Source organism: Mustela putorius, unplaced genomic scaffold (genome assembly GCF_011764305.1).
Source record: "Mustela putorius furo isolate JIRA1106 unplaced genomic scaffold, ASM1176430v1.1 tig00003962_pilon_pilon_pilon, whole genome shotgun sequence".
In the NCBI taxonomy this organism is placed as follows: Eukaryota; Metazoa; Chordata; class Mammalia; order Carnivora; family Mustelidae; genus Mustela; species Mustela putorius.
The window spans coordinates 14,967,448-14,993,396 of record NW_025422106.1 but is presented as its reverse complement, the minus strand read 5'-3'; the positions used below and the strand labels follow the sequence as shown (position 1 = coordinate 14,993,396).

At 47.5% G+C, this 25,949-nt stretch overlaps 2 protein-coding genes across 4 annotated transcripts in view; both read right to left on the bottom strand.

Annotated features, from left to right (window-relative positions):
* The window catches only part of AATF (apoptosis antagonizing transcription factor), a 98,621-nt gene extending 84,766 nt beyond the window's left edge, over positions 1–13,855 (bottom strand). Inside the window, exons 1-4 of one of the 2 annotated variants that reach the window (XM_045070018.1) lie at positions 13,595–13,855; positions 12,446–12,637; positions 9,930–10,361; positions 9,339–9,476 (exon numbers count right to left, since the gene is read on the bottom strand). In XM_045070018.1, the coding sequence (XP_044925953.1) occupies positions 9,339–9,476; positions 9,930–10,361; positions 12,446–12,637; positions 13,595–13,679 (847 nt within the window). In that variant the 5' untranslated portion in view covers positions 13,680–13,855. The remainder of the gene's footprint in view (positions 1–9,338; positions 9,477–9,929; positions 10,362–12,445; positions 12,638–13,594) is intronic. The other variant, XM_013053613.1, reaches the window with a different exon arrangement.
* A 4,214-nt stretch (positions 13,856–18,069) lies between these two features.
* Positions 18,070–25,933, bottom strand: LHX1 (LIM homeobox 1). 2 transcript variants are annotated; one of them, XM_004747189.3, is made up of 5 exons: positions 24,271–25,933; positions 22,234–22,460; positions 21,860–22,137; positions 20,290–20,455; positions 18,070–19,947 (listed from the first exon to the last, which is right to left on the bottom strand). In XM_004747189.3, the coding sequence occupies exons 1-5, from the start codon at positions 24,438–24,440 to the stop codon at positions 19,568–19,570; spliced, it is 1,221 nt and encodes a 406-aa protein (XP_004747246.1). In that variant the 5' UTR covers positions 24,441–25,933; the 3' UTR covers positions 18,070–19,567. The 2 variants fall into 2 exon arrangements, with proteins under 2 accessions (XP_004747246.1, XP_004747245.1); XM_004747188.3 differs by lacking the exon at positions 24,271–25,933 and having other exon boundaries at positions 22,234–24,263.
* Between the last annotated feature and the right edge of the window lie 16 nt (positions 25,934–25,949).

Sequence of the window (25,949 nt, the reverse complement as noted above, 5' to 3'; positions counted from 1 at the left end):
TCTTAGTGTAGTTCAAGTTCCTAGTTCCTAGTTCCTGGTTCCAGTAGATCTTTTATTAACATATGACAACACAGGATGACCCACACGGCTTTCCCATGAATACAGCAGTCGGGTAATCCCACTAGGGAACCACTGCAAGACAAGCTCCTCCAAGTCAGGGTGGCTTCTTGCTTCTGTGGCCAAAGACAAGTCTAGTTCCTAAGAAACTCAAACCAATAACCCAAATTTTCTTTCTTTTTTTTCTTTTTCTTTTTTTTTTTTAATCAGATAGAGATCACAAGTAGGCAGAGAGAGGGGGCGGGGGGGGGCAGGCTCCCTGCTGAGCAGAGAGCCTGATGCGGAGCTCGATCCCAGGACCCTGGGATCATGACCTGAGCCGAAGGCAGAGGCTTTAACCCACTGAGCCACCAGGCGCCCCCTAATAATCCAAATTTTCTGACTAGACTGGTTGCAGTTGTTTTCATGCTTCCACAGCTCTGTGACCAAGGACTTGTCTCTTCAAGGCAGGTGGTCATTGGGTAACAAGCTGACACTCTCCTCCTGGTCCCACCACTCAGTTACTTTGGAAAAGCACTTGCTCTGTGATCCAGAGATGTAAGTGCCAATTAACCAGGTTGGACAAATTAAGTAATAAGCAGCTCAACAGGGACCAAAAGTCCTCCTACACAATAAATATACAAAAACACAGCATATATTTTAATGCTAAATCAATAGGTATTATGTAAATTTCAAACAGAAAGTTATCATAAAATGACTGCCTTAGTTTCCCACCTACAGTTTAGGAAAAATAAGAGATCAATAATGCTCTGAGGTAGCAGAAGGAAAACAACAGTCACAGATGAGAATTTCAATTGCTACAATTCTTTTAAGAACCAATTTGGCAATGTATTCCAAAAGTTTAAAGAAAAAGGGTGGCACAATCCCTTTGTCCCAGCAATTGCATTTCCAGGAAATACAGATCTATGCTGTCCAATAGAGTATCCACTAGCCATATGTGGTTATTGAGCAGTCAAAATGTGGTTAGTCCAAACTGAGATGAGCTATAAACATCAGCTATACTCTGGACTTCAAAGATTCAATATGAAAAAAAGATACGTAATATACCTCACTAATATTTGTACACTGACTAAATGTTAAAATATTTTTGATACATGGGGTTAAATAAAATATAAAATATACTAAAAGTTAATTTTATGTGTTTTCTTAGGCTTTTTCTTAATGTAGCTAATACAAAATTTTAAATTACATATGTGGTTTACATTATATTTCTATCGAAGGGCTACTTTTAGACAAACTGCACAAATATGTCTGTACAGAGATGTTAACAAGGTATGCTTTATGAAAGTGAAAAGCCAGAATAAACCTAAGCATCCATCAATACAGACTGGTTAAATAAACTGCAGTAAATCTATAAAATGGAATATTCTGTAGCCACTGAAAATGCTGACGTATATCTAAATAAACAGACGTGAAATGAAATATTAAGTAGGAAAAATAAGCTTAAAAATAGTACATATTTATAATATTCCTCCCCACCCCCCAAAGGAGCATGTGTATGTGTGTGTAACCACAGAGAAAGGTCTGAAAGATTATTCATCAAAATGACAACTGTGGTTACCTCTGGGCAGTAGTACTGCAGGTAATCCTTATCTTCTTCTTTATGCTTTTATGTATTTTCTGAATTTCTGAAGTAAGCATGACATAATTTTATAATTAAAATAGTAAAGATATTTTTAAAAATGAGACACTGGCTAAAACAAAAAGATTGATCTTATATCACTTTTGCTAGATGAAGTCTACAGTAATGAGGGTCTTTAATCCTACACAATGCTACACAAGGCGAAGCTTGCAAATACCTCTGTCCCAAGCTATACTTAAATTTATTCCAAGTAATTAAGAATGTTTCAGGGTTCGACATATCATTTGTGAAAACTCTGCCTTGAACCCATAAGGTATTAAATGAGAGAACACAGAAATAGATGTTCATGCATTTGTCACCTAAGGAAGCTAAATAATTTAAAAAGGAGAGAATTTCACTGATAATACTAGTTGTCTATGGGACTGGGAACTAACTGGTAGCAATTCCTGAGTAGCACAAGGGGAGGAAACAAAATTTTTTCCATATGAGAGTTTGGTATTTTTTGCATTTTGAGCCCAGTGAATCTACTGCCTACTCTAAAAATAAAGAGGGGTGCCTGGGTGGCTCAGTGGGTTAAGCCTCTGCCTTCAGCTCAGGTCATGATCTCAGGGTACTGGGATCGAGCCCCACATCCGGCTCTCTGGTCAGCGTAGAGCCTGCCTCCCCGCTCTCTCTGCCTGCCTCTCTGCCTACTTGTGATCTCTCTGTCAAATAAATAAATAAAAGTCTTTTTAAAATAAATAATTAATTAATTAGTTCAATTTTGGGACACCTGGGTAGCTCTCTAGGTTAGCGTCTGTCCTCAGCTCAGGTCATGATCCTAGGGTCCTGGGATTGAGCCCTGCATTGGGCTCCTTGCTCAGTGGGAGCCTGCTTCTCCCTCAGCCTTCCTTTCCCTCTGCCTGCTGCTCCCCCCTGCTTGTGCTCTCTGACAAATAAATAAATAAAATCTTTAATAAATAAATAAATAATAAATTGTTGTGAATAATACGAAACATTATCTATAAAAACTCCATGACTGCCCATGATTAACTCAAAATTTAAAAAGTTATTCTTTTTTTTCTTTTTTAAAGAATTTATTTATTTATCTGACAGAAAGAGATCACAAGGAGGCAGAGGCAGGCAGAGAGAGAGGAAGGGAAGCAGGATCCCCGCTGAGCAGAGAGCCCAATTTGGGGCTCAATCCTAGGACTCTGGGATCGTGACCTGACCCGAAGGCAGAGGCTTCAACCCACTGAGCCACCCAGGTGCCCCAAAAGTTATTCTTAAGGAGCACCTGGGTGACTCAGTCAAGCGACCAACTCTTGATTTCAGCTCAGGTCATGGATCTCAGGGTCATGAGATCAAGCCCCGTGTTGGGCTCCACGCTCAGCACAGAGTCCGCTTGAGATTCTCTCTCCCTGTGCCCCTCCCCCTGCTTGCACTCCCTCAAAATAAATAACCAAAAGAGAAAAGAAAAGAAAAACTTATTTTTAAGATGTCTACTGGTGCTAAGATCAAATTAGCATTAAAAACTGTAGTCTAGGGGTGCCTGGGTGGCTCAGTGGGTTGAGCCTCTGCCTTCGGCCTAGGTCATGATCCCAGGGTCCTGGGTATCAAGCCCCACATCTGGCTCTCTGCTCAGCAGGGAGTCTGCTCCCCCCCCCACTCTCTCTCTGCCTGCCTCTCTGCCTACTTGTGATCTTTGTCAAATAAATAAATAAAATCTTTAAAAAAAAAAAGTGTCTTTTTAGAAAAAAAAAACAAAAACTGTAGTCTATTCAAGTCAGAATTCTTGAAGGACTGGGAAAAGAGCCACAGAGGGAGGAGAGGGTGAATATGAACTAGAAATGGCAAGATGGAGGAGAGCAAATACAATGTAATTTATTAATAGTGGAATTTCTTTTTATACTCATAGGCAAGGAAAGACTCTCAACACTTCCTCTATATTTATATTACATTATATTATGTGCGTGGATTCTTTTGCTTATGGGAAATAGCAAAATGTCAACCATTGTTTCTATTAAAGGTCTTTAATGATACTGCATTTTAGACCTGTAATGAAACATGGTGCTCACTGCAGTTTGTAATGCATCTCATTAAATACACTAATAACATGCATTTCACTAAAAGGTCAACTTATTATGGCTGAAGTTTGGCTTTCCTTTAATCACTTCATTTAAAGCTATAGAGCAAACTCTGAAAAAGATAGTAGAGAGCACCTGTTACAGAAATGCTCTCTCAATTCTCCCATCCATTAAAATCAGTTATGCTTAAGAAATCACTGTTAATATTATTATGTGAAATAACAGCAATGTGATATTTTTCTTTTTCTTTTTTAAAGACTTACTTGAGAGCAAGTGAGCGAAAGAGATAGAGAACGTACATGCATGAGCGGGGGGAGGGGTAGCGGGAGACAGAGCTGATCCTAAGTATACTACCCCCTGAGCAGGGAGCCTGAGACCCTGCCATCGTGACCTGACCCGAAATCAAGAGCCAGACACTTAACCAAATAAGTCACCCAGGCGCCCCAGTATTGTGATTTTAAACACCCCCCCTTTTTAAAGATTTTATTCATTATTTGACAGAGAGAAACACAGCAAGAGAGGGAACACAAGCAGAGGGAGTAGGAGAGGGAGAAGCAGGCTTCCAGCTCAATCCAAGTACCCTGGGATCATGACCTGAGCCGAAGGCAGGCGCTTAACAACTGAGCCACCCAGGTGGCCCTAAAAAACCCTTCTGGAGATACATGCTGATTTACTGATAAAATTACAGAATCTCTACTATGTGCTTCAAACTAATCCAGAAGTAGAGAGAGAGCTAGTATAAATACAGATGAAATAAGACTGGCCGGAGCTGACGACTGCTTCACTGGTAAAGGCAAGTGGGTTCACTGCACAATTCTCCATGCTTTTATATATATGTTTGATATAGTCCATCATGACAATTTTTATATAACTCATGCTCCAGTTTTCTGAAGTAACTTCCCTTCTTCCTTATACACTACTGCCACCAACATAAAAGATCGGCTTCCTAGGCCCATAGAACTTTAAAAAAAAAAAAAGAAAGAAAAGAAAAACAGAGAGGAAATGTTAAGCCAAATGCCTTTGGCACAGAAAAATCCCCTAATTTTGCTAAGGTTACTTCATGACTTACCACTTAAACAACTACTAAAATATCAAAAAATGTCTTTGAAACTACTTAACACTTCAAGAGTTATAATTACCAACATGTAACACCAAGGTGAGGCGACTGAGAACTCAGTGCACATGCGCTGGGGAAGCCTACGTAGTTTCTCAAAAAGAGAGTTTAGGGTACTAACGTTAGAATGGCATGCTGCTCATCAGTGTACTGTGGTTAAACCCTGCCTCTTTAGAGGCTATTTTAGGACTATGAGAGTAAACAGCAGTGACAAGGAGAGAAGAGATCGAGAAAACACAAACCCAGAACAGGATCCCACAAGAAAGGAAACGGACATTGAGAGGATAAAAGGAGTCCAAAACCAGAAGAAATCAGAGAGGCATGAGAACCCAAACAGCATTTCTAGTGTCACCAAAGCCAAAGGCAAATATTTCAAGGAAAGACTGAATGCTTCAAGGAGGTAGAAGCTAGCTTTGGTGGCAAGTAAATTGTTGGGCTGGCAGAAAGAAAGGGCTACTTAAGATGGCTAAAGTCCCCGCCACAAAACCTGAGCTCGGACAGGAGAACAAAGACCCAAGCAGGAATCTGAAAACCCTCCCGCCCCGGGCTCCCGTGGACCAATGGGACCCTGACAAGCGGGAATCTAGACCCCCACCCCGGGTTCCAGTGGACCAATGGGACCCTGATGAGCAGGCTAAAAATCCAAATAAGGAAAACTTGCCAGAAGACCCCTGAACTCCCGTCGAGGCCCCTTAAAAGCCCCCTTCTCCCTGCCTTGGGCGCGACTTCCACCACTCTGATTTCCAGAGTCACGGAACCTTGCCTGAGGGTGCCCACCTCCTCCCGGCGTAACTTTCCTGGCTCTCCCTCTCCTGAGCCCTGAAACTTCGCTGTAGAGTGTTTTTAATAAATCTTGCCTTGCACCCACTTTGCCTGGTGTTGTGTTTATCTCGCCGGAAAAACTTTACAGAAATCTCTGGTCATCTTTTCATAGTTATAAGACAAAAGCTGAATTATAAGCATTAAAGAATGTAATACTGCACTTCCCAGAACAAATGCTTAATTCAAGTTATACAGGAATCTGAATACTAATAAAAAGTCAAAAAACACTGAAGACAGTGGGGGTGATGGTCATTACACTGATGGCCATCACTCACATGGGTGATCATTACCAAATGCCTCTATCAACAGAAAAACACCCATGCCTAACATCTGTGGAGTGCCATGTGCCAGACACTGTGCTAATGCCTTACACTGACAGTTGTCCTTCAATCCTCACAACCATACTATCGCCCTCTTGCTCTGAAGTTAAGTAACCTGCCCAAAGTCACCTAAGTAAATCCACTACTGAGATAGAATCTAAAGCCAGGTGGTCTAACTTTAACTCCTTTAAGACCCAGCAGACTGGGGCGCCTGAGTGGCTCAGTTGGTTGGGCGTCTGCCTTCAGCTCAGGTCATGATCCCAGGGTCCTGGGATCAGCCCTATTGGGCTCTCTATCCAGCAGGGAGCCTGCTTCTCCCTGACCATCTCCCCTCTCATGTTCTCTCTCTCTCTCTCAAATAAATAAATAAAGTTTTTAAAACAAAACAAAACAAAGACCCAGCAAACTGACAAGAAACTTAATCAAAGACCGTAAGTTCCAGTGCGTGTTCTGGGGTCAGTACAAATTCTGGCTGGGTTCCATACCAGCATTGTAACACAGTATAAATGGTGTATCCTGAGTAATGCAGCCCAGTTTTTCTTAAACTGTTTACCAACACAGGGAGATATACAACATATTATGTCATACTGTCATAAGAAGATTAAAAACAAACAAAAAATAGCCACTCTGGACAGCTGGCTGGTTCAACTGGTAGAGCATACAACTCCTGATCTTGGGATTATGAGTTCTGAGCCCCTGGCTGGGTGCAGAGATGACTTAAATAAAACATTAGGGATGCCTGGATGGCGTAGTCAGTTGAGTGTTCAACTCTTGGGTTCCGCTCAGGTCATGATCTCAGAGTTGAGAGACTTGGCTTTGCGTTCAGCGTAGAGTCTGCTTGGAACCCTCTCTCCCTCTCCCTCTGCCCTCCGCCCCATGCTTTCTCTCTCAAATACATAAATAAATCTTTAGAAGAAATATTAAAGAAAAAAAAATTAACCACCCTTTAGGTGCGCAGAAATGCTACTTATTAGAATACTCTCCAATCTTAGAATGTGTGACACTAAACAAACATGCTTTTCTTCTCCCTCCTCCACCCTGTCAGACAATAACAGACATCTGTCACAGTAACTGGAGTTTACCAGTGAGACAAAGAGAGAATTGGTTAAGTACCAACCCTCCCCTCCCGCCCCACACACAGAATAAGAAGATCAGAACAATTGCAAAAAAAGTAAATAATACTAAAGTAGCTAAAGAAACTTGTACCCAAGAATATGTCTAACTGACATGGACTAACCCTTTAAAAAATAGTATTTTAAGGTGAATCAAAAAAAAAAAAAAAAGGCAGTATTTTAAGATGAATCAAAAAAAGGAAAGAAAAGTATCAAGCAAGAAGAGAAGAAGAGTAATAACAAGATGGGAAAGGTCTCCTCATGAAATACTTCAGACATTTAACCTAGAGCAGTCTAGGTCTCACTCCAAAGCATACCAAGAATTAGGGTAGCAGGGCATTAAAAACAGCAGACAAATGGGATGCCTAGCTCGGTCAGTCAGTAGAGCATGCAACTCTTGATCTTGGCGTTGTGAGTTTGAGCCCCTAGTTGGGCAAAGAATTTACTTAAAAAAGAGTAAAAAAAGAAAAAAAGGAAGGGAGGGAGGGAGGAAGGAAGGAAATAGCAGTTAAGTGCCCCAAAAATCTCAAAAATTTTGAAAACTGCCAACCATCATTTATTTAAGGTTAAGAAGGGAGAAAAACTAATGGAGGGGATATAAAAGATTTATGCTCACAATATCTGCAGAGTTCCTGACTTCAAGTACAGCAGGACATAAAATCTAAAGGCTGGACCCTAGGAAGCAATTCCTAATTAAAGCAGATATTCTGGGGCACCTGGCTGGCTGAGTCAGTAGGGCATGCGACTCCTGATCTCTGGACTGTGAGTCCAAGCCCCATGTGTGGCAGAGTCCATGTTTTTTTTTTTTTTAAAAAAAAAAAAAAAAAAAAAGCAGGTATTTTCCCACAAGAAAGGTTTGCAGAATCCCCTATCCAAGAAATCCTACATATTTACTTCGGAGTTTGAGGTGATTCTACCTGGAGGCAGATGTCCTCCTCAGATTCCTTTCAATTCTAACTCCACAATATAATAAAAAACAAGTTTTGAGGCGCCTGGGTGGCTCATCTGGTTACACATCTGCCTTCGGCTCAGGTCATGATCCCAGAGTCCTGAGCTTGAGCCCTGCATCAGGCTCTCTGCTCAGCAAGGAGTTTGCTTCTGCCTCTACCTCTGCCACTCCCCTGCCCACCCACTAGGCTCCCCGCCACTTGTGCATGCTCTCTCTAATACATAAAATCTTTGAAAAAAAAATTTTTTTTTTAAAGAACAAATGAAAACACTTAGGTCTCCCCATGCAAATAAGGAATAGCAATTCTAACCACAGTGCACTAAGCCCAAATCTCCCTCTGCCCCCATCCTTTGGTGCCCTTGGACACACAGCACACAGCCCACAGAGGGCTAGGTGGTATGGAAGAAAGACTTCTCAACAGTAAGGCAGGAAAGCCTGAGCTTGGTCTGCTGTGCATGAGTGAGCTCTAGAACTTTGGGTAACTCATTCTCTCTGAGCCCTGGTTTTCTCATCTGTAAAATAAGGGGACTGCAAACCAAGCAATTTCTAAATCCCTCTTCTACAATTCTTGGGCTTTATAGCTCAGCAATTCTCTCCCTAAACTTTTTCCTCCCTCTGCAGTCATCACCTTCCCTCCCTCTCTGCAACCCAAAGAGAGATATAAATAAGAACATCTTAGCATGTTTTCTACAAACCCCCAAAAGCATCCTGTAAGCATGATACTACCAAAATGAACAGAATCAACCATTCTCCATTCTTTCTCTTTTGTTCTATACCAGCAGGTTTGCAAATAAGAATTCTCTGAGCATTAAAGAAGTAACTCAGAAAGCCAAAGGAAAGGGGAGGAGGAAAGTGAAGGCAGGTAAGAGAAAAGTGGAACAGGAGCACCTGGATGGCTCAATCAGTTGAACATCTGACTCCTGACTTCTGCTCAGGTTATGATCTCAGCCTCCTGGGGTCAGGCTGGCATTGGGCTCCATGCACAGCAGGGAGTCTGCTTGCCTCTCCCCCTGCTCCTCCCCCCGCCCCATTCTCTCACTCTCAAATAAGTACATATATAAAATTTTTTAAAAAAAGAAAAGAAAGAAAACTGGAATAGACATGACTCAAGTACCCAACCAATTTCAATCAAAATTGTCCTCATTTGATAGGAGTTATATTGCTGAGTTTTTTTTTTTAAAGGTAGAAACTATGCTGTACCACATTATCACTAAAATCAAATCTTCTCTTCTTCAACTCTGTGGTGCTACAAATACAATGTACATCAATGTATCCCAGTGGTTCTAAATATCCCCAACTGGCATAAGTATTCTTACTATTTTTTAGTGCGCTGGCAAATTCTGGACCACCTTTGTCCTTGAAAATAGGGAAAACATCTGGTTGAGGAAGCTGATTGGTAGTCAACAGAGCTTTTTGTAGCTTGATCCTTCCTTCCAAGAGCTGGTCCCACAGTGCTGAGAATGGAAAAAGAATTTCATTCCTGTTACAAAATCTTCTTGGGCTGGGGACTTGGGGGGATAGGAAATCACACCAGTCTCTACAAAGCACAGCTTTATCACAGCTTCTTACTATGAAAATACTCGCCATTAGGAGAAATAAATTCACTATCTTGGAAGCCAATATTTGCTATACAAGACAGGGAATGCTTAAGTCCAAAGAGAAAAGAAAACTGTTTTCTCTTCAATATCCCACAGCTGCCAAAGTACTAGGACAGAACCAGCCAAGCAGCTCAGTGCAGAAATGACTGGCTAAGCACAAAAGAATGGAGCTTTAGGCCTCTAGGTAGGTGAGGCATTTCACAAATTAATTGGAAGGACACAGGATTGAGGGAACAGCCAAAACACACAAGCAGGAGATCAAAAGCAGACACTCTGAAAAATAGGCCGACAGCAAAACCATGTACAAACCTATCTGGTTCTTCACAGCTCTTCCTTTCTCCACTTCCTCAGAAACTCTGACACCAGAGAACGTCATCACGACACCGTCGTCTTCACTATTCCTGTCTTCAGCTCTGTCTTCCTCACTCTCACCCACAGAGTCTTCCTCCCCATCCCCTTCTTCCATGCCACTTTCCTCCTCCTCTTCATCTTCCTCCTCCTCACTGCTACCAAGGTCATCCATTCCCTGGGTGAACTTTTCAAAGTCACTGATGCTCTGGACACTAAAACCCGGTGTTTTCTGAGCGCGGTTTTGGCTCTTCTTCCAGGCCAGACTACTATCCCTGTCATCATCACACTCTTCTTCCTCAGCAGCACTCATGGCATCCTCATCGGATCCCTCCAGACCCAGCCACTCTGAATCTCCATCTCCAGACTCTTCCTCATCAGGTATCTCCTGGTCTAAACAAAAGAAGAAAGAAGGAAAAAAGATGGACATCACTTTGAGACAAACACTGGCCATATCTTTCACTTCAAATAAAGGACTATAGCATCCATCAAAAATAAAGTTTATTATTGTACTCAATTCAATTCAAATATTTATTATACATCTACTACCTCTAAAATGCTAAAGGGAAAACAAAGATGAACAAAACATGGGTTTCACCTTAATGAAAGGCTCTAGTGGGAAAAACAGTCCCTTCGAAACTGTAACACAGTTACAAAACTTGTAACACAGTTACAAAACTTGACAAAGTTTTGATAACCCAGAGAAGGGAGAAATTTTAAGGGTGGGGCAAGGGATTTAAAATTAAATTTAAAATTAAAATTAAGCACCTACTATGAGCCAGGTATAGATAAAAAGCTAAGAAATGACAAGTAGAATGTTAATACCTGGGGGGAGGGGTTCACAGCCTGGTGGGAGTGGTAGATATGCATGCCAACATTCATATCATTATTATCATTAGAGTGTCACTGGTACACAGTATATGGAAAAGGATACATCTAACTCTCCTGAAAAGGTGAGGAACTGGCTTCATGTGAAGGAGACATTATAATTTTATTGATTAAACATAAGCAAATGGGCGGCTAGGTGGCTCAGTCGTTAAGTGTCCGCCTTCGGCTTAGGTCATGATCCTAGCGTCCCGGGATCAAGCCCCACATCAGGCTCCCTGTTTACTGGGGAGTTTGCTTCTCCCTCTCCAGCTATCCCCTGCTTGTCTTCCCTCCTTCACTGTCTCTCTCTGTCAAATAAATAAATAAAATCTTTAAAAAAAATTTAAAAACATTTAAAAATAAATAAAAATAAGTAACAGCTTATGAGATAGGTCCTCAGTACTGCTTTAAAGAACTATATAAACTCAAGACATACAGAGGGCTGTCAAAATATAAATAAAAAACCACAAGTGCAAAAATAGTAAGCAGAAATTAATCATTTAAGTTCTTTAAATGTGTGCCATTTCTCAGATTAAGGTATATTCATAGAATAGTAGTTAAGAGTATAGATCTTGGAGTCAGAGTGCCTTATTTGAATCCTGGTTCTTCTGCTCACTAGCTGTATGATCTTGAGCAAGTTACATAACCAAACTGTCCCTTAATTTCCTTACCTGTAAAATGGGGATAAATACTACCAACTTTATAAACTACTGGAGTACCAAAAGAAATGATACACATAATGATGACAGTAACAACATCCTTTGAAGCTTACTGTGTTCCAGTCTCTAAGCACTTAATGAGCTTACCACAATGCCTGACGTATGGTGAAAGGCCAATAAATATAACATTTGTCTCATGATTGGTCCCTTTATCACTCTCTAGACAAAGAATGTGAAATGAGCTTATCAGGAGCCCCCAGAACTATACCAAGGGCCAAATCAGGGGTATCAAGACCTGCATGATGGTTTCTTTTATACTTATCCATAGATTCTCAACATGGCACCTCTCTAAAGGGAAAAAAAAGATGGCATGCACTCAGTAATCACCATATCCAGTCCCTCCCTTATTCCCATTGAGAAACTTACAATGTTTTAAAACTATAAGCTCGTGTCCTCACATCCTCCTAAGGCTCTTGCAGGGAAGAGGGAAGGATTATGCTATTTTTACAATGGCAAAAAACGAGCTTCACCTATTATCATTATACAGTGACCCAATGCAAGACTAGAAAAACCAAAGGAAAGGGGTCAAAATCCATGAGTAGCATGTCCATCAGATGTAATTCTTTTTCAACACATAGCCCTCTCCAATATCTAATATGCACCGCCTTTCTCTCCATTTTAGGGTGAACCATTAGGCTAAACATAAGGATTACAGAAACTTAATAGCTCTGAACTTTAGATTGCTTATGACCTGAAATTAAGTACCTCTTAAGGTCCTTTGTGCTGCGAAAATCATGGTGTCTCCTAGGACAGTAAGTGGGGGTACACAGACTAGTCTTGCAGAGATCATCGAAAGAAAAAAAAAAAAAAAGCCAAACCCATAAAAAAACACAACTTTAACCTTAAAAAAGTAGGGAAGAAATAGGAAGTACCATGCAAATGTCTACTTACCAGATGAATCTGGCAGAGTCTGCTCCCAATGGTCCTTCTTCCAAGCTTTTCTAGAAGTGGCCCTGCCAGAATACCTTTTGTCTGTGTCCAAGAGGGAGGCTGATGCCAGTTTTCTAATGCTACCCACCGCCAGGAAATCACTTTCCCCATCTTCCCCTTCATCAAACCTGTCAATCACTCTGGCAGCAGTGGCTGTAGAGGAGGGGGAAAAGTAATCAGAATCTCCACGTTAGAAGGAACTTTAATGGTAACCCTATCCAACCCTTTTAACTCATACTCTACAAAATCCCAACCAACTTCCAGAAGGAGGAAACTCATTACCTCTCAAGATAAGACCACTACCTTACTGCTGTTCCTGAACAGAAAGCTGACCTCTGCACTAACTAGTAGGAAATATTTCTATGCCTTGGATCATAAAAACGAACCGAATTCCTCTTCCATTTGTGACAGTCGCTCAAATATGGTAAGTCCACCATCTCTCCTCACTCCATCCCATCCCTAAGGGAGTTTGCTTATCCTGGCTCAACAGCCCCAGCTCCTTCAACTGATATTCCTAAGACACGGTCCAGCACTCACATTTATCCTTCCTTATTCTTTCTTCCTCACACTTCTCTGATTCAGGTCTAAAGCGGGATTACTCCCAACTAGACCTTGAACACCAGCTTACAGAGCAGCAGTCTCATTTGTCAGCCCCTGAGCAAGTGTCTTGAGGCCTAAGGAGGCTTAAACAGCACCACGGAATCCCACTTCTTCCTTCAATCTCCAAGTAAGTTCTTAGGGGCAGGCCGACTTAAAAAACAGCTGAGACGCCCTTCTCATGTCTAACTCAATACCAGTAATGGCACTCTGAAAGATAACTTTACTTACAGCCAACTACCGGACCCTAAAGCCTCCAACAGCCCTTGAAGCCTGAGTCGCCGGGATGCTCCGCCCTCCCCAGCACCAAGTCTAGCGAGCGGGTCAGGAAGAAGCGGAAGCCCACCTCCCGGGCCCGGGGCAACCCTCCCGGGAGGCTGTTTTCCTCTGCGCCAGGGCCAGCCGAGTAGGCCAGGCGGCGAGGCCTAGCTGCCGGCCCCGCTCGCGCCGCCCGGGTCTGCCCTGGGCCGGACCCACAGCTCCGCACGTGGCCTTTTCCCAGTCAGGCCTCACCCTCCTCTGGGTCCGCCTCAGGATCCGCCTCGCGCGGGCGCGGGTTCAACAACTGTTCCAGCTGCAGCGCCAGCGGTCCCGCCATCGTCACCAGGTTTCGCTCCGCGCGGCGCTCGTCGGTGTGCGGCCCCGGCCTGGACGCTCTCTCCCCGCGGGGCCCTGTTGCCGGGAGACTAGCGCCCAGAACAGCCAGGGACCGCGCAGAACCCCGCTCTCGCTCGGGGCCGGCCACTTCCGGGAGGCGCGCGGGAGGGGGCGGAGCCTGCGTGTCACTACGGGCGTTGCTAGGAAGAAGGCGGAAGCACGTGGAAGGCCGTAGGGACTGTCGCGGTCCCGGCGCGCGTGCGCGTGCGTGGAGGGGGTGTGTGGGGAGGTCCGGGAGCGCGCGAGGGCACGTGGCCTCTTTTGGCGCTGAACAGACGTTGCAGTGCGCGCGGCCCTTGTCCCCTTGCATAAAATATGCTTCAAGATTTGTCTGAGATTCGATTAGAAATAAAGTGTGGGGTGGCCGTGGCCTATGGTGGCTGATTTGAAAAAGAGAAGGGAGTAAACGATAAGATTCTTCAGCCTCAGGTGCGCTTTGGGGCACACAGAGACTGGGACCAAAACAGGTTGGGCATTTAAGGAGGAGTCTGGGGGCGAGGCACATGCCTGTGACCCCGTGGTGTTCAGGATTTAAGAAACCTACGTCAGGGATGTGCATGTGTAACTGTGCGGCAGACTGTTGGTGTCATTATTAATAGGAATAATTAGAAGTCGCTCCAACTGTTGATAAATAAAGATCAATTCTGTGGTTTCTCCAAGTAGCCTTGTCTTAGGGAAAAGGGGGTGGTGGTGATTACTTCATACACTCATTACTGATATCTCTTCAAAGGTGAAGGCATACTTAGACACTTGAAACTGGTGCACAGATGCAGAAAACCTCAACGTCTACCGTTAGAGGGGCACAGGGAGACTCAGAATATAAAGACTTAATAGGATCAGTTTAATTACACCCAGCCACACGGAAAGATACAATCCCTTTATGAAGCATTCCTTAACTGCCCGCTGCGTGGCAGGCATTGCTAGATGAGATACAAAGATGAGTAAGTTAAATTCTCTCCTGAGAAAGTGATCAGCCCAGGGGGCCAGACAAACTTGTAAACACAAACAGCAATAAGGGGATGATAAGGGTGAGTTCAAAGTGGTCTATCCTTCCAATATCTGTTTGAGGTCACCTGTAGTAACCTAGACCCCCATAAACAGAAACTGCATCAAAAGAGTCCAGAAAATAGTGTTAAGGGTTCCGGGCCAGTTGGATCCCACAGCTGAACAGCCTAGGAACTCTCAGCTTACCAGCGCTTTCCTGCAGAATTTAAGAGAAGTGAGGGTCCCTGACTTTCACAGTTTTAATATGCCCTCAGGGTCAAGAGCAATGAGAGGCCATCACTTTAGTGAGGTTTGCTTCATGTCCCCTTCCTCGGTGGCTGCAAAGGGGAAGGAGAACCCATCATAGGGGAGACCCCCTCAAACATGAAAGGGAAAGAGGGGTGCTAGGACGGAAGCACCCTAAACAGGGGACTAAGGCAAAAGAAAACTGCTTTTTTTTTTTTGCCAGCAGTAAGAGAATTCAGGCTAGAAAACAGCTTTGTTTGTTTGTTTTTGTTAACACATCCCCTGTAATTGCAGTCTGGTGCCTGCAGTTTGGGGGGGGGGGCAGAGCAAAGCAGGCCCCTCAGGCTGCAACAGGAGCCTTAGCCTTGGGCTTCAAAGGACAAAATGTTTCTATCCGCATTTAGGAAACTACCTCCTCCAATCCTCTTCCCTTCCTATTTTGAACAATGGTACTTAGAATCCTTGCCTTCAGGGTAAAGAAAAGGAAGAAAATGGAAAGGGAGGCAAGATAGTTCAGAGACCACTTCTAAACCATCAAGTAAAGAGGACACTGGTGGATGATTCTGGGCAGAAAATGCCCAAGTTCTGCTTACCTACTCTCCCTTCTCTATCCTGGTCCCCACTGACTTGGGAAGCCTTTGGAGGAAGGAATCAAGGCTATTCTACTCCAGTCACACACATCCCAGGGCCCCCAAAATGCTCCTCCTGCTTTCTTACCCCATACTAAGGGTTGGGGGGAGGCAAGAGGAAAGAATTCTAAGACTTAATATGCAGCTGAGAGAAGTTGAGGCACAGGGCAGGGAAGCACCCTCCTAAATGCTCTCTCTATGAGGCCCTCCCTGCTTGCATTCTAGTGTGTTCAAGGAGGGGTTTCCTGTTGGGAAAGGGTCTGGAGATGGAGGGTGAACTACAAGAGAAGATATTTCAAAGACTGTGCCTCCTACAAGAAACTTAAGCAGATTTGATGACCAGAGGGATGGGAATAAATGGGAGCATTCTCCAAAAAAATAGTCCTCTCCAGAGCTGGTCAGAGGGTCTCCTGGTTCGCAGTTCTTTGCCTGCTACCTATGGGCTGCAAAGTGAGAGACAGATGTAGGAATAGCTGATGGGCAGGGGTGACATTAGATTACCCCTCACTCCCCACCACTGTCCCAATCATCTTGTCCTATGACCTGGTGTTTCAGGAGTTTAGGGAACTCAGGTTCTTGCCTGCCTCTCTTCTCAGACGCATCAATCCCCTTGTCCCAGGTCACTGCCAATGTCTGTCTTGGCTCTCCATGCTTGTTCTCCCTGACCTTGACTGAAAGCAGCCCCCAGTCTCCTCCAGCCTGGGGAAATTGGGAGGGTGAGCTTCAACTCCCTAGCCCAGGGCAGGCTGGAACCCTGAGGGCAGATGGCAGAGGCACGGAGGTGGCAGCTTTAAGATGGCCGCAGGGAGAAAGCTAACTGCCAAGCCTAGCTGGAGAGGAGACTGCCCTTCTCGGAGGGAGGGGATAGTTTGTGCTCCCTGTGGCCCTTGAGCCTCTCCTGGGAGCTCTCAGACAGCCGGCTGCCCGCTGATGGTGCTGCACTTCTCTGCACCTTAGGGCTGGAGGTGGGCAGCGCTGCTCTGTTAGGAAGAATAGTCCCTGATATTTCTAGACCTCCTCCTCTCAGGCAGCTCCCAATCTGAGAAAAGCTAAGCTTTGCCACCTGTTCAGGTATTTCTTTGGGTTCAACAGGGAAAGACTGTTACGCTGCCACGGAGTCAGCGAGAGGAAAGGAGTCCACACTGAGCGCCCAACTCAAAACGCTTCTTAACAAGTACCGGATTCCACAATAAAGCTGCTAAATAATTCAGCAGCCCTGATAGGAAAATGCAGCTTCCCGTGCGCGTACGTTCAGTTAAATGAATGTCTTTAAAGGGGGTGGCTATAATGAATAAGTTGGCTGTGATTTAATGTATATACATGCTAAAAGGGCAAAAACACCTAATCCAGGGATTGCGTAAAAGCAGGTCAAGAATTGTGCTGCATGCAGAAGCTAGGAGTTTCAAAAGTCTCTCCGTATTTCATAAATTTGGATTTCTGAAAGAACACTGTCAGGTTCCTTCCTGATAGTCCTCCCCATTAGACAAACCATCATATGGATGTGGTGAAATATTGCTCATTTTAGAGCCTTCCCTGCAGGAAAGATACACTTGGTTGTGTCTTAACAAAATATGAAAACGACATTGGAAATCGCATACCATTTAATGTAAAACCTTCGATTTTTAAAACGAAATAAATAATCCAGACTGAAATCTAGAAATTCTGGTACTCTAATAGCATCTTATATTAAACACACACGTATTCCGTAGTAGATAAATATTTAAATTCCTTCCATGTTTAATGAAGGCTTGGGAGAGATTGAAGTACTTTTCAGAACCTATTGGCAGCTCCCAGATGAAATTTGATTTCTATATTGGTTATTTTTTGCTCATCTTTCAGAGAAAGGTGGTATGTATCTTGTGCCAGGCAAAATAGTTTTCCCTTTGGGAAATTTCAAATGTAACAAACACTGTAAAACAACTCCTTCACCATCACCGTCAGTTCTCTGAAAGGATTAAAGTATTTAATTTCTAGCTGTACTGTACAACTATTTTACATTATCTTTTAAACCGTCAAATTAAAGAGCAGGATTATCTATGGGAAGTGAATTGAAACTGAAAAGGACCACCTCTAACTATATATTTACAGGTAACTGACTTTCACAAGTCCCACCTTCGGAATGTGCAGAATGGGGGATAGAGAGAGTGCATGAGATCTCATGCCTAATCATACTGGGAACACTCATTTTTAGCCCTGGATTTGATTTCTATTTCAAATTCTATATTAACTTATCAGCAAATCTCTCTTCAACTATATCAGTTAAAGCCACAGAATGCAAATTCGTAGTTAATAACAGCAGGAAGCCACAGAGAAAGCGAGGCTGGCATTAGCAAGGGGATTCAGCCACAGCCAAGGTAAAAAGATATCCCAGGCCTGCCTCTCTTCCTCCTGGCTTCTGAGGGGCCATTCAGCTCCCCACCAGCCTCCCCTCTACTTGTTAAAACATCAAATAACACACCAATTATCTAAACATCAGATTTTCTATTTTTATTAAAAACTCACAAATTTATTCAACATGTTTTCTTTCATACAGTGAATGGTCTAATATGCACTGGAGGTCACACAAGCTTAGGTTTATCAGAACAATAAAAGACATATGAGAAATTTAATATATAAAGAAAAAAGTAGCAGCTGTTGACTGCATATTTGACCATAAAATTTAAATATTTTGGACTTTTATTTTAAAGACACAAAAATAAAACCTGTGTGGGTCTATATAAGTCATATTAACAATTCCATGAATGTTCAACAGGACTAAAAATTAGCAAAGATGTTTTTTTAAACCTTGTAACACTTTTTTTTTTTTTAACACTTTCTCAGGTTGTGGTGCTAGGCACCTTTACAGTATTTGTGCTATAATTATTCTATTTGGCAAGTGTCTGAATATCATGTTTTCTCTTTGCCTTGTGTAAACAACACCTTTTTACATACTAGCACAGTGAGCTGCGAGCCCTGCAAATCTGTCAGAACATCTACAGGAAAAGAAAATGAACAATTTTGGTTGATTGCTCAAAACATTTTGTTTTTGAACAAGAGGTTTCAAAACAGGATATATTAATAAAACACTGAACTCCTGAATTTAACATTATACGTAAACAGTTGACTGTTTTTAGTTCAATAGTCTTTTTTTTTAACTTTTTTTTTTTTTTTGTATGTGTGAAGGTAGAATACTTTCTTGTACAGTTGATGTTCAAGTCATTTTACTGAGAGGTCTGGCTGGAGACCATACTATCCAGGGTGTTTGTGTGTATCTGTGTGTGTGTAGAGCTTTGTGAAGGTAGAAGAGTTGATACTGAGGGCTTTACATTTAGAATTTTGCTATTTTGGCAAAAACAAAAAACCAAAAACCCAGATAGACAAAAAATATATATATATAGTCCCACCTGATGCACAGCAGGTCGGCGTTTCTGAAGCTATAAGAGTTTGTTGTCGCTGCTCCTGAACACTGAGACAACACTAGTGAGACATTTCTCGGAGCCAGAACCCTCCGGGCTAGCCCGGGAGTGCCCCGGGCTGCTCCACCTCCCTCAACCGGCTGTGCCTCTCCGCCTCCCTCCCTGCGGCTCCCGGCGTCACCACTGGCTGAGCGTCCCCGAGGCCGCCTTGGGTGTTCCTGTGCCGTCCTCCAGCCGGGCGTGCACACTTGGGGCGTCTGTCCCCACATCCGGGTCCAGGTGGAAGATGGGGAGAGGTCTGCATTTCCCTTCGGGAGCCCCAAATCTGTACCTCGCCATCCAGCGCATGGATCTCAGTTCTGCCTCCAGGCGGTTTTGGATCCTGTTTCTTGTCCCCCTTTCCCATCCGGACTCCCCAGACGGAAAATGGTCCCCGAGGCTGAGGAAAGTGTGTGTGTGTGTGTGGGGGGGTGACTTGCTTTTTATGGGTTTTTTTTTCTTCTTTTTTTCTATTTTTCTTAAATAAAGGTTCATTTCTGTACAACCACGAACTCCGCGGACTGTGCGAGATCCCGCTACCACACGGCCGCCTCGTTCATTTCGGGGGGGTGAGACAGGTGGTTCCCATAGCTCGCCCCGCCGTTGACCGACAGCGATGAGAAGGGCGGGCTGGGCCCGAAGACCTCAGCCGACATTGAGTGTAGAGGCCCGGGCAGGCTGGGCTCTGGGCTGGGCGAGTCCCCTGGGGGGTGCGCCAGGATGTCAGTGAACCGTTGCGCTTCGCTCGACGGGTGGTGTCCGGGCAGCGGGTGCTCCAGGCCGCCCAGGGGTGTCCCGGAGGGCCCGGACGACGGCACGAAGGGCAGGTCCACTGGCGTCTGAGCCTGCGAGGACGGGGGGCCTTGCGGGAAGAAGTCGTAGTTGCCCCCGGGCCCATAGTACTCGCTCTGGTAATCTGCGGAGCAGCAGGGAAGAGGATGTCAGGGCGGAGGAGGAACGAGGAGAAAGGCAATAGGGGGAACTCGCTGTTGGGGGGCTCCCCTGCGGGGCTGGCAGCAGGGGGGCTGCCTGGTGCAAACTTTGGAGCTGCTCCCTACCAGTCCACCGGCCTCCTTCACGGTCAGGAATTCAGCACTCGGTGCCGACTATCGACCCTTGATTTACTCCCCAGCCTTCTCCACCTCTCTCCCGCTCGGCACTTCTCTAAAGAAAACCGGGAGCGCCTCCCGCGCTGCCACCCGCTTCCAACGAAGCCAATCCCGTCTGGCCGCTCCCTGCCACTCGGCAGCACACTCACCTCCGTAGAAGGAGAAGGGCCCGTTGGGGATGAGCTCGCCTGGCTCCAGGCGGTCCACCAGCGGCCGCATCCGGCGCGGGCTGCGGAAGAAGGCGTGGCGCCGGGCGCCCAGCGCGCTCAGCTGCTTCATCCTCCGTTCCTTGGAACGTCTGTTCTGGAACCAGACCTGAAGCACACACGCGGCCGGCGAGGTGAGGCCCCCGGAGACCCTCCCCTCCCCCCAACTTCGGGTGCGCGGCTGATCGTCCCGAACCCCTCCAACCGCTAGCAAGACTCTTGTCTCCCAAGTGTGTGCGTGTTGTGTGTTGTGTTGTGTTGTGTGGGGGGGTGGGGGGTGGGGGTTATGTCTCTGAGTGGGCCGCGCAAGACGGCCCCAGAGCCAATGATATACGGGATTCCCGACTGGGGACCTGGGCAAGCCTCCCTGCCCAACGTGAAGCAGTTGGAGTTGTTTCCAACAGTCACACTGTCACAGTTTCAGCTCCTGGGGGCTCTACACACATAGACAACCTCCCCAAATAGTGTTGGACACACACAGCTTCCCATTCACGGTCCCTGGCAGCTCCCTCCCCCGCCATGATCGTGACAGAGAACTAAACAGTCTCCTGTTGACACTCGGTCTACCAATGACAGTGACACCAAAACCCACAATCTCCTTTTCACAGCCATGCAAATCTCCCAGTGCAAAATATACTTGTCCACAGCCTCTCACTGACAAGGACACAGACATGCAACCCTCCATTCACTGCAGGTTGGCACAGCCTCCCAGGGGCTACAAGGCCTCCCCTGGAAGGCAGCCTGCATATGTGTTCCCTGGCACACTCAGCCTCCAGGCACACCCAGCACATCCTTGCAGAGCCTCCGCAAGTGAACCACTCACCTCACTGTGGGCTGGATACTGAGGCCCAAATCACATGCAGCCCCAAGTCCTCACAACACAGTGGCACAGATGCCCAGATACCTACCTCGCCTCCGTATTCCACTCTAGACTGCCAGAGCCTGAGCTGACTCCAGCCCGGGGCCTCTCCCCTTTCAAACCAGGATGCCCCATCTCTCTCTGGAGAAGATGTCCATCTCTCTGCTCTGGGGCTTTTCTAACTTAAGTAAGAGACCCACAAAGTAGGTGGGGGACACAGAGGGAGATCTATGTTGTGGAGAAGTCAGTGGAACTGATTAATTCTGGCATGCTCAGAGACCTCTGGGCTCCTTCCAAAGGTGAGTGTTGCAGAAGAAAGGGTCCCAACTCCCTAGTGGCATCCAACGATGTCCCCTCCTCTGGCTTCAGGCTGAGCTCCCCATCCCTCCCCCTCTGCCAAGACCATCACCGGCTACAAACTGGGAAATGGAGGGAGCCTAGGGATTTCCAGATGCCCTCTGCAACGGGGCAGCACAGCACAGGACACCAGGGTAGGGATGTGTCTGGGCCTCTCCAGTCCTCCCCGCTCCAGCCTCCCAGGACTCACTCCCCTCCTTGAGGCTGGGTTGCCCCAGCTTGGCCTGGGTGCTGGCCTAGCGGAGCCATGTCGGTCTGGATGCTGGGTGGGACTGAGTGGGATGCCCACGCCCTGACCTGGATGACACGCATATTGAGGCCAGTCTCCTGAGCCAGCTGCTCCCGGATGTGGCGCGTGGGCTTGGGAGTAGCAGCAAAGGCCGCCTTCAGAGTTTCCAGTTGCTTTGCCTTGATGGTTGTGCGCGGCCCCCGTCGTTTGGCGCCCAGGTTCTGGTCGTCATTCTCATTGCTGCCCCCTTCCTTGTCCGATACGTTGGCACTCTCCGAGTCCTTGGCATCATCCTGTGATGGGTCTTGGGAGTCTGGAGACAAACTGGGGTCACTGCCCGTGGTGGCTGAGGAGAGGGAAGGGACAGGTGAGCAGCGGCTTCACAGGGCCTTCTTCCCCCAGGACCCGCCCGCCCCTAACGAGCTGGGAATTGGGGCCTCACCCGAGTGGAGGCTGTTCTCTTTGGCGACACTGCTGTTGCTTAGGTAATCCTCTTTGCAGACAAATTTGTTCTCGTCGATGATGTAGAGCTCCTCGCCAGTGGAGAGTTGCTTGTTACACATCATGCAGGTGAAGCAGTTTAGGTGAAACACTTTGCTCCGTGCTCTCCGCACCAGGTCGCTAGGGGAGATGCCCTGCGCGCAGCCAGCGCATTTGGTACCGAAACATCTGCGGGATGGGAGAGGACCAGTTGGTGAGGGGCAAGGGGAGAACGGAGGCCAGGAAAAAGACGACAGAGAAGGAGAGAAAAAGAAAGTGGAGGAAGAAGAGGTGGAAGGGGGAAAATGAGGAGAGACAGCGGATGGAACCGTCAAGAAGGCAGGAGAGGGCGCGGGGCACCAGTGAAAAGTCAGACACATGGTTAGAATGAGAGAGCGAAGGGCCTGAGCTGCCCCCACCCCCGCCTCATGCCCAGGGTTGTCCCAGAGGAAAAGAGCGCCTTGGGAAGACGGTAAGGCGGCGATTGGAAGGGGAAGGGAGGCACTTATTTTCCTGTTAGATTCGGAGAACATTCAAAATCTAATCAGAGCTCCATGTAAACGCGTCCCGAGCGCCGCTTTTCTCTCCTAGCGTCACCTTTCACTGCAAAAGGACCCGCGCATACGCTGAGGGTTGGCAAGGTCCAGTCCCGCCGCGGGTAGAGAAACAGCCGCGGAGCGCGCCTCCCGCTGCCGCTGGTCCGCCACCACGTTCAAGCCGAAAGCCGGGCAGGTTGGCCACCGCGGGGCTCTAGATGCCGGGCTGCGCTTTACGGGAGCCAGGCCTCTGGGGCCCGCTGGCAGCTGGCACCGTTCGCTGTTCTCGGGTTCGGCTCCAGCCAGTATTGGGAACAACAGGCGCGGCCGGCCGAGGTTCAGAGGCTCAGCCCGCGCTTCCTCCCGGCGATATCAGCCTCACAGCGCTTTTCTCCATGGTTCCCCGCAATCAGAGACACGCTTCCTGGGGCAGCGCGTTCTGGGCCACTGAGCAAAGCGACCCGGATGGTTTCGCACCCTCACTCCCACTCCCAGTTTGATCGGTCACCAAAAACTCAGAGGAGAGCAGAGAGCAAGTCAACCGAGTAAACTGGGAGGTTTCAAACCAGTACAGAGGAATTAAAATTCGCATTTGCTCCTATTTCTTCTCGGTTGACTTTCGTGTTTGTGTGGATTTCGTGGCAAGACAGTACGTTCGAGAGAATACATTAAAATGCTAAACGAAGGGAGGGCGTCTGGAGAAGTCTGCCGGCTCACAAGAGCCGGGCCTGGGTTTTCCCGGTTTTCGGCAGGGAGGTGGGGCAAGGGGATGGCGGGCAGTGCCTGGGAGAGCTCCTAGCGGAGCCTGCGCCACAAAGCCGAGGTTCGCGTTGGGCGGAGGCAGATACTCCCGCCAACCCAGCAGCCGGGAAGCGGAGGGAAAAGGTCTTCCCGGAGGCTGGAGTCCTGGGGGCATTTCACAGGCGTGGTTCACTGTGCCCAGGCCGGCGCTTGGAAGCCAGTCGGGGTTTCAAGAACACCCTGGAATGTGCACCATAGGCGTTAGGGCAGAGTTTTTCCCTTTCGCCGCCAAAGCGAGGGACTCAAAACACTCCAACGCAAAAGCCTCCGCGGTTCCCGCCAAGACCTTTTGGAGAGGAAAAGGCAGTGACATGGATCTAGCCCGGTAAAGACAGAGCTGGGGTTACAACGTCCTAGGGCTGTGCTGCTTCCTTCTAAGCTTGGAGGGGCTTCTGGGCTTCTGGGATCAAGCGGACTCACACCCTTTCTCCCCAGGCACGTGCAGCTAAGCCGGGACCCACAATTTCCAAGACGCAAGCTGGGCCGCGTCCCCTGCGCACTGCGCGCCAGCTGGCGAACAGGCGGGTGCCCATGGGACTTGGCTGCCCTCTCCAAGGCTGCTCCTACCACGGTTGCTTCGGCCACGCTGACCTCTGATCCCAAGCTGGCCGGGAAGAGCCCACGGGGAGGGAGCAGCAGAGGCGCACCAGGGAAGTACTCACCGGAAAAAGTCGTTCTTGCAGTAGAGCTTGCCTTCCCGGGAGAAGCACTTCTCGGTCAGGTTGCATTTACATTCACAGCACTGGACGCACTTGACGTGCCAGGCCCTGTCCAGCACGTTCAAGAGGAAACGGTCCAGGATGGGCCTTTTGCAGCCGGCACAGTGCACCATGGTCTTTGGTTTGGTCGGGTGAGGCCGGGAGAGAGAAGAGCAGGTAGAGCCTAGGGGATGACTCCCGAAGACCTCAGCAAGAGCTCCTCAGCCCCTCCAAAAAGAGGAGACACACTGGGGGTGCAAGCCAAAACCCGCACCAGGAAATCAAAAGGGGGTGAAAATGAGGCTGATGGGGAGCAGAGGGCACCTCGGTGGACTGTGCAGCCTGGGAGTCCCAGGGCCCCGGGACACAGCAGCGCCGCCGCAGCTCCTGGGGCGAAGAAGAGTCTCGGCAGGCGAGAACGCAACTCTTCTGCCCAGAGCCCACGGAGGAGTGAAGGTCACCGAGATCGGCGACGGGAACCGAAATAAATAAAACGGATTCGGAGAAAGAAGAGGAGGACGCAGCGAGCTCGGGTTGCAGGGAAAGCGCCGTGGAGTTCTCTTGGGCTTGAGGTAGAGCTGTCAGAAGTCAAAGTGCATCTGCTTTTGTCGGGGTGTGAGGGCGGGTGTGTGTGTGCCAGGCTGCCTACCACCGACCGGGATTTCCCCTCCTCTTTTTTTTTTCTTCCTTCTTTCCTTCCTTTCTTTTCTTTTCTTTTCTTTCTTTCTTTCTTTCTTTTTTTTTTTTTAAAGAAAAGAACAAAACCAGTGGAGAAGCTCTGGATCCTACACTGCCGGCATCGCGCAGCGGGTCCGGACTCGCAGGGCGCCCGCCGCGGGCCTGGGGAAGAGGGAGGGGGTAGGCCAAGGGAGGAGGGAGGGAGGGAGGGAGGGGAAGGCAGGAGGAAGATCTCGTTGTTGATTGTTGTTGCTGCTTAAATTTCCCCCGTTTGGAGAAGTGTTTGTGTCAATCGTGAACGCAGAGGGACAACTCCAGGCGGACGCAGCCAGGTGCGCTTGCTTGCTCCCCACCTCCCCAGCCCCGTCACCTCGGCCCGTGGCCTGCCTGGCGGCCTCCGTGTTTTCAGGACGGCCCTCCCTGTTCCCGGACTCCTTCAGGGAGGTGAAACGGTCTGGCTCCTCACCGCGCCTGGCCGTGCATCGTGGCTCCAGTCACAACTCTCGGCCGCCTGTGCGCGCAGCCCCGCATCGCTCGGCCCGCGCTCCGGGGGCCTGCGTCCAACCCCACAGTCGCTGGACTTTCTTTTCCTTTTCCCCCTTTTGTCGCTGTGGTGGCAAATCTGGGTTTCCTTTCTAGCCTCTTTCCTTCCTTCCTTCCTTCCTTTTTTTTTTTTTTTTTTCTTTTGCAGCGGGAGGAGTCGGGGGGAGGGGGAGTAGCTTGGAGAGCTTGGAAAAAACGTCCTGGTGCAGCAGCTACAGTTCTGTGCGGCTGGAACAGCTCAGCAAGGGCCGCTGCTGTCGCCGCCCAGGCCGCAGTTCGTTGCTGGCTGTCCCCGGACAAGCGTCCCTCTGTCCCTGGTCTCCTGGCCCAGTCCGCCGCCCTGGCGCGTCTCTCCCCAGCTCCAGCGGCTCGGTCACTGCTCCTGGCTGTTGGCTGAGCTCTGGAAGCCCCCTCGCCTTAAT